This window comes from Alosa alosa, chromosome 9, assembly GCF_017589495.1.
Source record: "Alosa alosa isolate M-15738 ecotype Scorff River chromosome 9, AALO_Geno_1.1, whole genome shotgun sequence".
Taxonomy (NCBI): Eukaryota; Metazoa; Chordata; class Actinopteri; order Clupeiformes; family Clupeidae; genus Alosa; species Alosa alosa.
This window is the reverse complement of record NC_063197.1, coordinates 10,692,898-10,709,802: the sequence shown is the minus strand read 5'-3', so window position 1 is coordinate 10,709,802 and position 16,905 is coordinate 10,692,898. Positions and strand designations below refer to the sequence as shown.

The window sequence follows — 16,905 nt, the reverse complement described above, 5'->3', positions numbered from 1 at the left end:
TAAGATACCTTTAGTTTTCTTATGACTAAAACTAGACTAAAATGACGAGACTTTTAGTCGACTAAAACTTGACTAACAAAAATGATATTTGAATGACTAAATATGACAAAGACTAAAAAGGACATTTCGTCACAAGACTAAGACTAAGACTAAATAAAAAAATAGGTAACAAAATTAACACTATTTTAAATGTGCTATATAAATAAAGTTGACTTGACATGACTTGACTTGACACAGGGTGGCACATTAGGTAAGAGATAGACAGACATAGAGGTGGACAGACAGACAGAGGACAGAAAGGCTGACAGACAAATAATGAAAAGTAGCAAGCATGCAGTCAAACGAAACAGAGCAAAAGCAGAAAAATGTACGTACAGACAACAGACTAATGGACAGATGGCAGACAAACCCCAAACACAAGGGTGTACACTCACAGAGACACACAGAGCCTGACAGGGACAGGAAACAAACACATCCAAAGACCTGGAAAATCATAACGACAGACAAAAGAAATACACTAGAATACACAGGCAAGTAGGCAAGAGAAACATTAGGAACACATTCTTTCTCTCTTTTCATTTGAACTCATTTAGAGGTCAGTTCTCATTTAGCTGATACAGCCACACTGAGCTGACTCAACAAAACTAGCCATCCATCCATCTATATATCTTTCCATGTATGCATCCATCCATCCATCTACCTGTTCACATATCTGACTTCTGATGTAATGTTTTTTAAATTGTGTGTAATAAGATCATGTAGGAAAAAGATAGAAGGTATGTATTTCACTCACACACAGAGATACACACACGTATGTGCGTATGCACACACACACACACACACACACACACACACACACACACACACACACACACACACACACACACACACACACACATTAACATTTCTTACATTAACAAGTTTTATTCAGTTGGATTAGTGCATGAGAGACCTAATGGTTGTGGTTTGGTATTTGCACGTGTGCATCTCTACCTGTACGTCTGCAGTGGCATCCCCCTTCCTCTTGTAGCCGAATAAATTCCATAATCGTCTCCATACAAAGGAAGCAATCAAACACACACTCCCAACGATCCACACATCCCGATCACCAAGGAAATTCTCCATAATGCCCATTTACACACAATCTATTTGCACTAGACTACTGCTAAGGCAAAGTTCTTCTCAAGTTCTCTTTCCGTGTCTTCAGATTAAATTAATAAGATATATTTTTCTTCACTTTTTATTTATTGCACTGTTTCCTCTTTCTGATCTCTTTCCTTCCCTCTCCTTCACTCTCCCTTATTCTCACTTGAGAACTGCTATAGTCTTGTTGTTGACACCGGCTTTGCGACATTCAGTTTGCTGACGATTGAGAGGGAGAGAGAGAGAGGGAGAGAGAGGGTGAGCGAGAGGGGGAGGGTGGGGGCACTCACCCTAAGGAATGTGTGTGGCCTGTCTGGGAGACGAAAGCAGGACAGGTGGGAGTCAGACACCACAGCAACACAGCTATGGTTTCACACACACATAAACACACACACACACACACACAAACTCCTACTCTCTCTCTCTCTCTCTCTCTCTGTCTCTGTCGCTCTCTCTCACTCACTCACTCGCTTGCTCACTCACTCAATAAAACACACAGTGACACACACACACACACACACAAGCACATCTCATCTCTTGATGAATTAGTCTGCAGGTGGTAATGTAGGTGTTAATATGTGTGTGTAATACATGTGTTTTATAACAAATGTACAAGTGCAAATCTAATTCTGAAGCTGTAATTAATATACTGTAATATCATAGCATAACAAAGATGTGTATGAGATCATCAAATTGCAGTGTCAACATTCTCAGGTTAAGAAATTAATGATTTATTCTCTGTGCATTGTAATTTTTAATCTTTTCCTGCTGATTTAGTAAATGTGAACTTGCATGCACAAATTAGGCTAGATCAACTGTCAACAACTTTCACACCCCATGCCACATCACCATAGCAACTAGCGCCACACAGCACACTGTCCAGCTGACAAGACACCATTTATCTCATCTCAGTTTCAGCAGTCTGGCACCAAAGTTTTACTTAGTGTAATAACTCTAATTAACCACTGCCAGCCTAAAGTGATAACTCATCAAAATCAATCCACATACCAGTAGGCTATAACACCAGCTTGATGCCACTCCTGTGAAACTCAACTCGATACCACCCCAATGCCACTTAAGAACAAACCAAACCAATCATATCATTCCATCTAACACCATACTAACAGCAGCCTTTCATCACACACCACCAGCTCAGTAACTTAGCCTACTGTCTGTAACAACAGCCTACCACCACTGGTCAAACTCCACACCATAGAGGTAAAAACACAAACAGTGCAGTTGCATTTTCTGAGGAACAACCTTGTTTGATGATAACAAATTTTGGAAGGTTTTAATGCACAATCAAAATAAAAACTATAAATAGTTTGCGTTATTCTTCTACAGCACAGCCCAATGCTGTCCTAAAGACCTTTTGCCAGCTCTTGCTCACAAATGATAAGGTTGATCAACTTTAGCCTTGTTTGTTTTCGCCACGTTGACAGTAGGCTACTCTATTAAGATATTACAAGCATCCTTTATTGTTAGGATTAGAAACATGTAATGACGTTTCTGTTTGCAATTAAAAGTGCATTATGAGCCTGATCGTCACCTAGCTATGTGAATGGAATGGGCTACGTTTCAATCAGCATAGCCTATATGCTTCATTGAAATAGTAGTAGGCTATAGTAGTAATAGTAGTAATGAAGTAGTAGGCTAATCTTTATTCTTCTTTGCCATGTTACAAATACAGCCAATGTTATCCCTCCGCCACCTCTTCTAGCCTCCCAGTCTTTGTTAAATTTGTAATTTCCTTTTAAAAGTGTCTTATTAGCCTAAATAGGAGATGGCAACATTGACAAGCCAGCTAGTGCCTCTATCTCTGTCTCTTTTGCATGCTCAAGATGCGTTCCAAATTAGGCTATGCTTAGTGTAGACCTATAACGTTCAAGAGCTTCATGGAGATTGAGAAAACCCAAAAGGTTGTATGTTTGCTCCTTGCATGTTTATGATAACTCATTTTGGAAGGTTCTAATGAGAGAGTGTGTGAAAGAGTTAAAGGCAGTGGTCCCCAAACTTTTTCTTCCGAGGGCCAGCTCACTATGCCTGGCTCTAAGAGAGGGCCAGAGACTCGGAGTAGGCCTATATTAGTAACCATAAATAGCTTAGTGCTGTGAACTGCAGTCTACCTTAGTTGAATATTCCATTACATTTAATCATGGCTACTGCAATTTAATACCATTGTTAGCTGTGTTTATATTGCAATCATGCCATATCAGTGCAAAATGTAGCTCAAATGAAATAATACTAATAAAAAAAATAGAATTGAAGTCCAAAAGTATATTTTATTCAAAATGTGTGAACTCTGAACTCTGTGTCTTTGCATACACAGCTCAAGTTGTTGAACAAGCAATATCCTACAAATATTTTGAAGTTCTCAAACTATGAGAGTTTTATGAAGTGCTGACAAAAACATCTGAAAAGACCACTTTCACTCACCCGATGAGAACTTTGTGAATATGAACATTTAAACGAGTGAATAAAAAATAGAAATCATCCCAGAAAGTTCCAGAAATATGACTTGAATAGAAGTTAGTTAGTTATTAACAATTAATTGATAAACTTTTAGAATACTTTGAGCACTGATGCAGTCAGCATAGGCCTCTTACATTGTTTGCAGGTAGACCTAAATTTCATTCCGTTTTCGATGGCAAACGCGAAACAGCGCCAAAACAACCACCAGTGGACAAAAAGAGAATTACATGTGTACTGTTAAGACTCGCCATAGAGAATGGATGGGGGACATTACGGAGGTTTTAGTTTCACGATGTCGTACTCCCATGCGGGCCAGATGCTATATACCACGGACATGTTTTGGGGGCCACCCAAAATGAGTTGGCGGGCCGTAGTTTGGGGACCACTGGTTTAAGGTAATATTCAAAATAGGCTGATGTTGCCCTCTGCTGGTTAAACGTTATCATAACAACCTATTACTCTCTAAATGAGTAGCCTATTACAGAGCATGAACGTGTGCACATTAATGTTTTTATGTTGTTCGTGTGTGTGTGTGTGTGTGTGTGTTTGTGTGTATTCACATGCACGTGTACCTGTTGTTCTCTCTGCTCCCAGTAGCAGCGCATGGTCTCCACTCGCTCCAGGTGGCGGAAGAACATCATCCGCCCGGAGGCCTCCACCCCTGATGCAGACAAGCCCTCAGAGATCCCCTTACACACACCCAACTTCCTGTCTGATCTGTACATGGAGGAGAAGAGGGAGAGAGGGAAGAAAAGAAAGTGTGTGTGTGTGTGTGAGAGAGAGAGAGAGAGAGAGAGAGATGCACATTTAGTAAACTGAGTGTATTTATTTCTGTGTCTTGTTGCATAGGCCTCCAAGGCCTATAGTCTTTTTTGACTGCTTACGTTTTTCTCTGTATGGGAGAACAGGAAAAAAGGAAATAACCCTAACCCTCAAAATCAACACCCTCTTACAAATAGCGCCTGCTGTCTCTACTGTTTTTGTTAACATGGTTATGAGAGAGAGGCAGAGAGAGAGCACGCACACAGCCTGGCTGTGGATGAGTCTGAGATGCTCTAGGCTCAGGTGGTCAGTGGCGTTAAGTGAAAGTTTGACCTCAACAGAATATTATAGAATACAACACTAGAATCTCCTAATCACTACAATCACTAGAATCTCCTTGATGTAGTCTTACCAACTTTTTAACTTGTTTACTGTTAAATCTAACTATTGTATTGTTGTTATTTGTATGTCGATTTGGACAAAACCGTCTACCAAATCCTATAACCAACCATAAACTCACGTCCCAAAAAATCACAAGATAGCTTGTGTCCTCTGGCCACTTGCCTTGCATCTGCCTGGTTGCACATATCCACACCATGTGGAGCATCTCTCTTTTTTCTCTCTCTCACACACACATGCACGCACTCTCTCTCTCTCACACACACTCACACACTCGCTCTCTCTTTCTCACACACACACACGCACACACTCTCTTTCTTTCTTTCCCTCTCTCTCTATTACACACACATGCACACTCTCTCTCTTTCTTTCTCTCTGTCTCACTCAGTATAGTGGGTATACTGTAATGTAGGGCTAGTCCACACACGAAACCGATCTTTTTTCCCTCCGTCTTCCCTGAAACCGCATCAAGAATATTTGCGTCCAAACGGATCCATCTCAACACGACCCAACACGTTACTTCATATCCCAGGCCTATAGGTGGCACTGTTTCTTTACAGAAATTGACCAAAGTTTGTGCTTTACAAACAGACAGAATAGGCTATGACGAAATGGCTAGTGTAAGGAAACCAGAATTGTTTGTGTGGACTGATGGTGAACTGTCAACTGTAGTCAACTGTAAAACTAATAAACTTTATTTTACGGTTTGTGAAGGGTGCAGTCCGTCCTTTATTTGGCTAACGAGGTAGGCCTACTAATCACCTTTACTTTTTCTTTGGTTGTAGGATAGTCCGTGATTCACATTAGTTTTGGCTATCACCGCAATTAGGCTACTAAACGCAAGGCTTACCCAAGTTCTAGGCTATTCTGTCGCCACATTTATAATATTGCTATAAAACCTTCGTTAGTAACAGTCAATACGTTTGCCTGCATCAAATCAAATCGCGCATTTGCATTCAGTGTGCTACCATCGGCTTAAAATGAGTTATAAGCGTCTTTGTATGCTTATATCTGATTTCACTCGACTGAATGCATGTATATATGTTGTAAGACATGTAAAATAAATGAATGACACTGGCACTACGCACAAATTAATGTAGCCTAAACTTACACCGCACTTTCCTAATAACCTGAGTTCTCTCGCGTCACTGACAGTAGCTAGAATTGCATTAAAAAACACCGGGAAAAAACAGTGTTCAGTCCACCAAGTCATAAGCTATCGGCGCTGCGCAGCACCAGTTGTGATATTTATCTTACGGAGTGTAATCGTAGGTAATGTCATGTATGAAAACTAGTATTGTAAGGCAATACTATAAGTGCAAGTCCAGGGCAGCTGAAGTGTGGCGATGACATCATCGATACGCAAGCAGGATGTGCGGTTTCGCTGTCTAAACGAATTCAAACAGGCTACGGTTTCAGATTTCTCCACTCTGGGACCAGGTTTCAGAAAAGTGCGATTTCGGGCAGTGCGTTTACAGGATTCGTTTGGACGCTCGGCCAAGACGAAGCAAAACCTCTGCGTTTAACCTAAAAAGCGTCTCCGTGTGGACGGGCCCGTAGTCAGCTGTAGCGGGTGTAGTCTAGTTAGCTGTAGTGGGTGTACTTAGGCTGGGTGAACCAATCAATTTATTTTTCGCCCTGCAGCTCAGGCTGGAAACCTGTGCACCTTTTTCTGCTGCTTCCGTTACATAACCAATAACCAATCACAAGCTGGCTTATCCACCTGGCGCGCTTTTGGCAGGTTTAAAACAATGGCGATAGCGGGAGAGTCTAGAGTTTTTGCGTCGCTCTGCAAATGTCACCCGGTTCGTTGGTCAGATTGGTGAATGACTATCCAATTGCATACAGTCATTTGAACTATGCCCATTGATCATGCCTCTTGTGCAGTAGAAAATACATAGCGGACTCCCCAAACCAACGTTCAATCTTAAAAGATTGAGCTTGGTCTGGTGAAAGCCAGACTAGGGTGTACTGTGATCAACCCCAAATGTTAATATCTATCCTTTCCTATTTTAAGTGGGTATACTGAGATGGTGATGCTTTTTAAGTGGGTATACTGCGTATAGTCCTGCATATCACATAGACTATACCACTGCTCACACACACACACACATGCATGCACACACACTCTCTCTCTCTTTCTTTCTTTCTTTCTCTGTCTCTCTCTATCACACCCGCACACACACACTCTTTCTCTCTCTCTCTTTCTCACACATACATACACACACACATACACACAAACACACACACATACACACACTCTCTCTTTCTTTTTCTCTTTCTCTCTCTCTCTCTCTGTCTCTCACACACACACATATCTCAAATACACCAATGTAGACACACATATGCACACACTGTCATGCAGTTGTGTACACTGTGTATAAGTATACACAGTGTACATAACTGCATACATACTGTAGCTACTGTTAGTGATGTTTGTGTTATTTTGGTTTATGTTTACACCTATTAAACCTGTTACACCATGTGTGTGTGTGTGTGTGTGTGTGTAGGGGGGAAGTAGGTTATGTGTGCATGTGTGAGAGGTGTGTGTGATTGACAGCGGCAGAATGTTCCCAAGGTATTTATATCCGAGGTGTAAATGCAGAATTCATGTTTAATTCTCCTGGGGAGCTGGAGCCGCTGTTGTGTGTGTGTGCGTGTGTGTGTGTGGGGGGGGGGTCGGCATGTTTCGGAGCTGATTAGCTCTTTGGATCAGAATTAAGCCCAGACCCAGAGGGGATGGTACTGATCCGTTTTAGATGTCCAGCTCCGAGGGCCGAACGGTCTGATCTAATGTGCAGACATGCACCACAATATCTCCCTTAAGAATAGTACGCACAGACACACAATCTTACATACATTACATTCTCTCTCTCTCTCTCTCTCTCACACACACACACACACACACACACACACAAACGCACGCAAACACATCATTCATAACAACGCTTAACTAACACTTACATCCCTTAATATATAACACAGCTTAACTAACATAATTAACAGAGAAGGCAGAGAGAAGAAAGACTGTTTAGAAACAGGAGCACAATCTACAGGAGACTTACAACATGAATCATTTATTCACACAAAACCAAACCTGCGCACATAGATTTTTAATATTATTGAGCAAATATATTTGACATCTCTAAACCGAGATGTAATATATGGTTATACTCTAGTCTAAATGCCTGAGAAGAATTCTAGACATTGTTATGATAAGTTGTGGTATCTGGGATATGCTCTCTCCGTCAGAGAAGGAGGAGGAGAGCCGCAACGAAAGGATCAAATTACCCCCCTTGCCATGTCATCTTTTCATCTGTTTAGGAAAGCACTGTCCATCATATTATAGGTATGGATTTCCACCCATGGGCGGATTATGAACTTTTGGGCCCCTGGGCCCAGATGTATTAAGGGCCCCCCACTAATTGTCGTATATGTGTGTGTGTGTGTGGGGGGGGACCTCCCCCAGAAATGTCTTAATTTGTTTGATGTGATTTCCTGTATTCTGGTGCATTTTGGGGATTGCCAATGCTAAATTCAATCAGATTCATAGCCTACATCCTGATTTGTTGATATTGAGGCAATGATTCCATGCAAAGGCTTGGGCTTCAGGGCCCCCTGACCCCTTGGTCCCCTGGGCCTGGGCCCGTGCAGTAATCCATCCCTGTTTCCACCGTCATGACAAGCGGTCATTGGCACAGTGAGAGAGAGAGAGAGAGAGAGAGAGAGAGAGAGAGAGACAGGGTGTCTACAGGTATAAACAAGTGAAATGTAAGACTTTTTAAGACCTTTTAATACCACTTCTAAGGGAAATTTAAGACCAAACTTACGATGGAAAAGTGGAAATATACAGTACTCTTTCCAAGTTCACACACTGATGTCTGTTCAAAATGAACAGTAGGCCTAGGGTAAAATGACAATCAGTTTTCAATTATTTGAAGAATCGTTCGTTTAAATGTCGTTACCTCTTAGCCGCCCAACGGGTTGAAGCGGAGCTTTGCTTTACCAACGTTATCGATTGGTTTCAGTTTCTCGTGCACACGTATGCATTAAATGAAGGCTCATACACGCACATAATTGTATGACTATGTTTGATGACACCAAATTATCAAGTATTTCTTCCTGATTGCCGAAACGTTTGTTTTCTTGTTTTCTGTCGGTCTGCGGTTTATTGATCAATTGCTCAGCAAATTAGCAGACGAGTGACAGAACGACCGGGCATAATTAGGCTCCGCGGACCAGCAGTCCTTGTAGTTTGAGAAACGCTGATGTAGGCCTAAGTGGCTATATTGCCGTTAGGCCTACAGTAGGCCTACTTCACGTCATTAAAAGCTGCGCAAAAACGGGCTCTGACCTACTGTAACCATAGACAACGCAGCGCACATCGAGAATATTCGACCTGGCAGAACAGATTGCCTGCATTTTCGCGGTGACATGACTAAAAAAATATTTAAGACCCATCCAATCTGAATTTAAGACAATTTAATACTTTTAAGGCCTTATTTTTAGGAAACGTGATTTAAGACTTTTTAAAGACCCGCGGCCACCCTGGAGAGAGCACAGACACCTGCCGCTACAGTTACTAGAAAAGGGATTTTATGGGCCCGCCTGGGCAGGTGTTGTGTGTGTGGTGGGGGGTGGAATTTTATGGGGCAGTAAGGCCAAACCCTTGGGGTAAGGTCAAGGAGCTAACAGATGGATGCTGCCGTGTGTGACTGTGGATAAATCTGGATCAATCAAAAGAATAGTGCTTCGGCAGTACTAGATTTAGGAAGTAAGAATTTAACGGCTGTCAAACACATTATATGACTTTACAATATATAATAGTAATAGGCATGTTGTGATTATGCTAAAGGAAGTCAGGTTCAGTGTCTCTCCCAAACTATTTTTGAGTCGTCTGAGTCTGGGGCGTGTGTTTTGGTCTTTTTCTCTGCCCCTACACAGTGACCACAAAATACATATGTTAAAGATGCAGAGCAGCCAAATGCTATAATCGTTCCATATACAGACATCTGAACAGACCATTGGGTTTGCAGTAGGCTTGTCTTCTTTCAATCTAAGTTTGTATTTATGTTCAAGAGCGGTTGTGGGTCAACTTGCCCATAAGACACTAGATGTATGTAGGTCCTAGAAAGTCTGCATGCTTGCATCAGCACTTCTCTTACACTTATTAGTGATTAGTGATTGTTTATCAGACGCATAAAGTTTGTTGGTTCTTTTGTCATGTTGTCTGTCCTCATCTTGCATTCAATTCACAACCTTTGGCATGATCAACTTCTGACCTATGATCTGCCAGTGTTAGTTTAATTGCATGTTAAACCTTTTCTCAATAGCACCCCAGCAAGCAGTTTTTATAGTAAAAGTTATTGACAGATTTTGTTTTGTCCTTGCGACTTTTAAAACATTTTTTTTTTAAGTTTCATCTCTCTACGGAAGGGAGTACGGAAGTAGAGTTCCCCTACACTGCTTGGAAAACACATGGTGTGTGTGTTATAGTGTATATGGAAGCCTCTTTCCATCACTTTACAACAAATCAGCCAATAAGTCAATCTTTACAGATACTAAGTTGAAAATTTGAGTTATTTAGTCAGAATGTTGAGATGCTAGGTCAGAATGTTGAGATAAAAAGTGAGATGCAAATAGGAGATGCAAAGTACCTTACAATTCTGACAATCAACCATCATGCTCACAGACAACACATTACCATGGTTGTGACTTTAAGGACTGAGAAGTGATGGTTATTTTGTATTTATCATTTACTTGTCATGTAATTCAAGATGTTAAACTTGGACATGAATTATTATGAAATTCCCAACGCCTCCACTAGGAATTTAGGGATATCTTTACTTTGGGGTTTACTTAATTAACAAACCAACCAACTTACTAACTGAATGACTCAGGTCAACGGATAAATGACCAAACAGATTATACTGCTGTTTTCGTTAGTAGCCTAGCAACAGCGCTGTCATTTGTGGGACTCCGTGTGCGCATTTCAAGGGGAAGACAGAGCCCTGAATAAATACCATCTTATTGTGTTACTGTTAGGGTATGCAGCTACAAACGCACACACACACACACACACATATATACACACTGCCCTTTTAATCCTGCTTCAGCCTTCCTGATCTCAGTACCGTCACCATCACTCTAACAGCTGTTTGAATAAGAGAGGGGTACGATTACACACACGCATACACATTCACGCACGCACACACACACGCACGCACGCACGCACGCACACACACACACACACACACACACACACACACACACACACACACACACACACAGACACACACACACACACTGACTTCATTATGCACAGAACACACAAGCACACAAACTGATATATTATAAAATACACACTCCAACCTACAGCTGAACTTTAAAACCACACATCCAAGCTAACAACATAAATTAACAACACACACTCTAAGTGGCATTAAAACGATTACAAGCAAACACCCTCATACTCTCACACATAGAAGAACACAAAGTTCTTCTTATGTACCGAAAAGTACTAATACTTTAAAAGGAGCAGCCAGCCCATCAGGGTCAGGTAATATATTATGATAAGGCTCTGAGTCAGTTTCTATACAGACAAGCGGCACTCGCTCCTCTCACTCACTCATAGTTGCTGATGTTTAGAATGGTCTTCTCTTTTCCACCCATCTTTCATGGAATCTGAGTCTACTGCAGTGTGTTTTGTGCTCTCATTGGAGTTCCTCCTCTCTGTCACTGTCCCGGTCACTGTCTCTTCCCTGTCCCCTACGCCAGCGCTGCCCTTACTCTCTGTTCCCCTGTCCCCTCCTCTCTCTCTCTGTCTGTCTCTGTTTCTCTCTCTCTCTCTCCCTGTCTCTCTCTCCCCACAAGGCACTGCTAATCAGTAAGGCTTCCTCTGGATTATGTGTGACTCTCAGGGGTATATTTGTGTGTGTGTGTGTGTGTGTGTGTGTGTGTGTGTGTGTGTGTGTGTGTGTGTGGGCAGGGGGCATAGTGAAGCCAGATGGGCATAGTGGGGGTTAAGGTGACCATTTGTTTTCTTGTGTGTGTGTGTCTGGGCAGGGGTCATAGTGAAGCCAGATGAGTGTAGTGGGGGTTAAGGTGACCATTTGTTCCCTTGTGTGTGTGTGTGTGTGTGTGTGTGTGTGTGCACTCTCTCACTGTACTTGCATATACACACACACACACCACAACCACATCACAACTAGAGAGAGAGAGACACACACACACAAACATGCACACACAGACGCACACACTCTTCAAAGAGTTCCTTACATTCCTGTCATGGCCCTGAGTTCTTCCTGGATAGAATGGGGTGTGGTCTGTCAACTGGAAAATTACAATGCCCCCCTCACTTCCTCTGCCCTGAGAACAGCACACTGCTGGGCTCCAGGTGGCGCTATTCTACTCCCCATCTCATCAATACTGCTTCATAGCGTCACTGTCTGATAAAATCAGGCCAGTCATGTCCTCCAAAATGACCACCCATCTGAGCATTTTATTACTCATGCCTCACAACCACATACAAGTGCAAACTGAAATTAAATTAAACAGACTGCTGCACCTGATGTGTGTGTGTCACACACTCATCTTCTGGAATGCAGTTTTAAAAAGTAAGAAGGTCTGACATTAACCATGATAGCCTAAATAGCACGTGATTGTCAGGAGATGATCGCTGAACGTCACAAAACATTTTATGGGCTTAAAATCGCATATGATCGCTGACTGTGCCTTTAAAACACTTTTAACCATAAATATGTTTGATCATTTTAAGTAATGTTGAACCTAGAAAAACATTATATGAATGCCTACATACATTTGTTTTATGAGAGAAAAGAAACAAGACATTTACAATATTGTTCCCCCCAAAATAACCTTTGGACAAACTGAGTATATTATAGTATGTAGTATAGTATAGTATAGTATAGTATAGTATAGTATAGTATAGTATAGTGTAGTGTAGCGTAGTATAGTATAGTATAGTATAGTGTAGTGTAGCGTAGTGTAGCATTTTTAGTATAGTATAGTATAGCAGTCTAAAAAAGCAGCTGCTATCAAGGGTCTTTACATTTTGTGATTTAGACCGTGATATCAAGTAAAATATAAATACATATGCACACATACATACAGGAGTGCACAGTCTTGTCATTCACTCCATCTACAGTGTCCAAGATATTATCACGACATGATACACACACACACACACACACACACACACACACACACACACACACACACACACACAAACACAGCGCAAATTCAAATGCATAAAACACATGTATTGCCCAGTCCTTCGTGCGATCCTGAAACTATTGCTGTCTGACAGAAGCATTAGCGGCTCAGATTTGATCCAAAATAAGAGTCTCATATTCAAACTTAATCACCTCATCTACACACGCATAAATACACATGCACGCATCTCTCTCTCTCTCTCTCTCTCTCTCACACACACACACACACACACACACACACACACACACAAACGACTTGCCGCTGAGGGTGGCAATGATGTGTGGATATGAGACTCTCATTTTGGTCCGACCCTGAGCTGCTAATGCTGCTGTCATAGTGTAATATAAGAGTAACTCTCTCTCACACACACACACACACACACACACACACACACACACACACTTGGGTTGGAGATGTCTGCTCTCTCACACACACACACACACACACACACACACACACACACACACACACACACACAAACACGTGCGCGCGCAAATGTATGACGTGTGTTTTAGTCCTGCTTGGGTTGGAGATGTCTGCTCGGTTTCAGTTTTTGAAGTTTATAAATATTTTTCTTTTCTTTGTCTTATTTGGCTGAGATGAGAAAACGTATGTCTTCAGAGCTGTTGTGTTCTTTCCCTCTCTCTCTCTCCTTCTTTGTAGATACTGAGCAACTGTTTGAAAATCATCAAACAACAAGTCTACCAGATTTCGAAGAAAAAGCAGCAGACTCCGTTGCTTCGACTGCAACTCTACCTCAATAACTGCGAGCCTCTTTAAGGAATGATTTCTCTGCAAGTCTGAAGACTTAATTTTAATCACTTTAGTGCTAATCCTTTCAACTGTCTGCCAGTAATTTATAAGCCAAAAAAAAGGACAATGCAATGTTTGATTTGTAAAGAATAAAGTAATTTCTTTGAACTTAATTTTGTACTTTGTACTTTGGACTTGTGTGTGTGTGAGCATCATTCTCTTATGGGTATTGAAAAAAAAAACAGAGGGCAGTAACTTCAAACATCAAAAGTGTCTTATTCTTATTCTGTCTGATTAAGGTGAGATATGTAGTTCGTTTGTTCAATATGTAGTTGCATTTCATATTATTTATACACTTTTAATGCACACCAAGGATGTATAATACAAAGCAAGATAGATGGTACGTTGAGAGTAAAGTGAGATTAGTGGTATGTTGAAAATATTTCTGTGTAAAAATGGTCAGTTCGCTTTAAAATGTAAACAAATTGACAAGCAACAACAAGGCAATAGCCACAAACCTTTGGCTCAACATACCTTTCTATCTTGTTTTGTAGTATACACCTCAGTTCTTTGTCTCAGGTATTTTCCAATGTATTTATTATTATTATTATTATTATTATTATTATTATTATTATTATTATTTAAAATATTAGTAAAGAAGAAATATAAATAATGTAAACACATCTGTCTATACTGTTAATACTGCACATACACTTTGTTACTACTCTCTTATAAGGTTCCTGATAATACAATGCAAATATCTGTACATATACATACTGTAGATATCTGTCTATAATTATTGTCCATACTGCTTATCATATTTATTCTGCTCTTATAATGTCATTGTTAATACACTGCACATATCCATACTGTGAACCATGCCACTTGTTTAACTGTCTATACTGTTCACACTGCTCTACCTGTCTATACTGTTCACACTCCTCTACCTGTCTATACTGTTAAAACTATATGTCATATACTGTTTACACTGCACTACCTGTCTATACTGTTCACACTGCTCTACCTGTCTATACTGTTCAAACTATATGTCATATACTGTTTACACTGCACTACCTGTCTATACTGTTCATACTGCACTACCTGTCTATACTGTTCACACTGCTCTACCGGTCTATACTGTTTACACTGCACTACCTGTCTATACTGTTCACACTGCACTACCTGTCTATACTGTTTACACTGCTCTACCTGTCTGTACTGTTCAAACTATATGTCATATACTGTTTACACTGCACTACCTGTCTAAACTGTTCACACTGCACTACCTGTCTATACTGTTCAAACTATATGTCATATACTGTTTACACTGCACTACCTGTCTATACTGTTCATACTGCACTACCTGTCTACTGTCTACATGCCTCTTTTGGTTAAACGCTAACTGCATTTCATTGTCTCTGTACTTGTACTCTGCACAATGACAATAAAGTTGAATCTAATTTAATCTAATCTGAAATGTCCACTATGTGACCCAGAGGGACTAGATATGTGAACACAAACGTCTAAGTTATTTTCCCTTGGTATCACCCAGGACCGACCCTGCTAGCCCCCTAGTACCAAGCCCAAGTTCAGACCTGATGCTCCAGGTAGTTTCATGGAGGCAGGAAGACACAGAGCTTAAAGCAGAGAACATGTACGCGTCTGAAGTGATCAGAACAGATATAACCTGTTAGAATCATTTTCATTTTGAATCTTAAACAGCCTGCCCCACGTCTGAATTCGGGAGAGAGAGGTAGAGGGCCAGGGCAGTCGGGTCTGGAGAACCCCTGCTGTGTCGGGTTGGGAGGACCTTGTCAGCCCGCTGGGGGCCCGGGAAGGCAGGGCAGCGCAGTGTGTCCCCTCTGGCTTGCCGTCATCCTCTGCTGTGGCCTCGGGGCTCTGCACGAACACCGGCTCGGAGGGGGGCACATCGGGCACCTGCCATATCCACGCCTCTTTGGACTTGACATACAGCTTGCAGATCTGCAGGAGCACACACATTGGTTATGCATGACGGCACAGCATACCAGACACGGGAGCCCTCTCCAAAACCCCTGAGGTGTTGCACTGCTCACCCTGTTTGGGATGAAGTGGCCAAGCCCGTGGGCGTACGTGTAGTCTCTCCCTCCATATGCGCTGTAGTTGATCAGGGGGAACTCGAAGGATGTAGGAACAAGAAGGGAAAAGAGACCGATCACTGCCCTCAGCAATTACGGCTTGCATTTGAACAAATGCAGTTGCAATTTGAGACATGCTTATTTATGGTAGGGCCTACTGCAAAAAAGGGTTGAGAACCCCTTTATTGAAACACTTGAGATATTCTGAAGTGCTGCATTGATAGGACTTTAATGTGATCATATGCATGACAGGAGCAACTGATCCCAATCGCATATATCACCACATGAAAGGTGGTCAGTGTATTTTGTATTCACCCTGGCGAGCTGCAGAGAAAAGGACCTCTTCTAGCCAAAAGGTTCCATCGCTGCGCATAACAGCTGGCGGTGGTAGACTAGATTCTTCTCCTGCTCCTCCTGAATACATTCAATTCAACTGAATTTATTCAATTTGCCGTCAACATTCAATTAAAATTAATATAAACAAAGAAATTATTTAAAGCAGCATGTGCTAAACAAAGATATGTTTTGTCCACAGGCCTGGCCCCGTATTAAGAATTGAACAGTTATCTTTGCTTTTAATGATGAGATACCTGGATGCCTGCAATATGTTAACATCATGAGAATTTTGCAATAAACATTGCACAGGGCAATAAACCTGATGTTATGAAGGTATTGGGAGTAGTGATATTATGGTATAAGTGGGATATCCAACATACAGAACAAACATAACAGGAAGTCGAATACATAACAAACATTAGAGTCGTTAAGAAAGTCGTTTACACTACTGACCACTACACTAAATTACTGGTACAAAAACAAATTATGTAAGATAGCACACACCAGGAGATGATGTTTTCACAAGGGTCTGGGTAAGCTGCAGTGCCTAACTCTGTGATGACAACCCGCCGTTGTTCGGTTACAGCTCGCACAGAAGCATCAGTTGTGACAAATCTGCAGAGACATGCTTGATAAGCTTGCATTACATACAGCACCACAAAGTACAGACCAGGTGTTAGCTGTATAG

General features: G+C 41.4%; 1 protein-coding gene across 2 annotated transcripts in view; it reads right to left on the bottom strand.

Moving 5' to 3' along the window:
- LOC125301129 (myosin light chain kinase 3-like) overlaps positions 1 to 11,484 on the bottom strand; it is a 44,893-nt gene extending 33,409 nt beyond the window's left edge. Inside the window, exons 1-2 of one of the 2 annotated variants that reach the window (XM_048253436.1) lie at positions 11,405 to 11,484; positions 4,188 to 4,332 (exon numbers count right to left, since the gene is read on the bottom strand). In XM_048253436.1, the coding sequence (XP_048109393.1) occupies positions 4,188 to 4,332; positions 11,405 to 11,448 (189 nt within the window). In that variant the 5' untranslated portion in view covers positions 11,449 to 11,484. Of the gene's footprint in view, positions 1 to 993; positions 1,363 to 4,187; positions 4,333 to 11,404 lie in introns of those variants that run through there. The other variant, XM_048253437.1, reaches the window with a different exon arrangement.
- Positions 11,485 to 16,905: the final 5,421 nt, after the last annotated feature.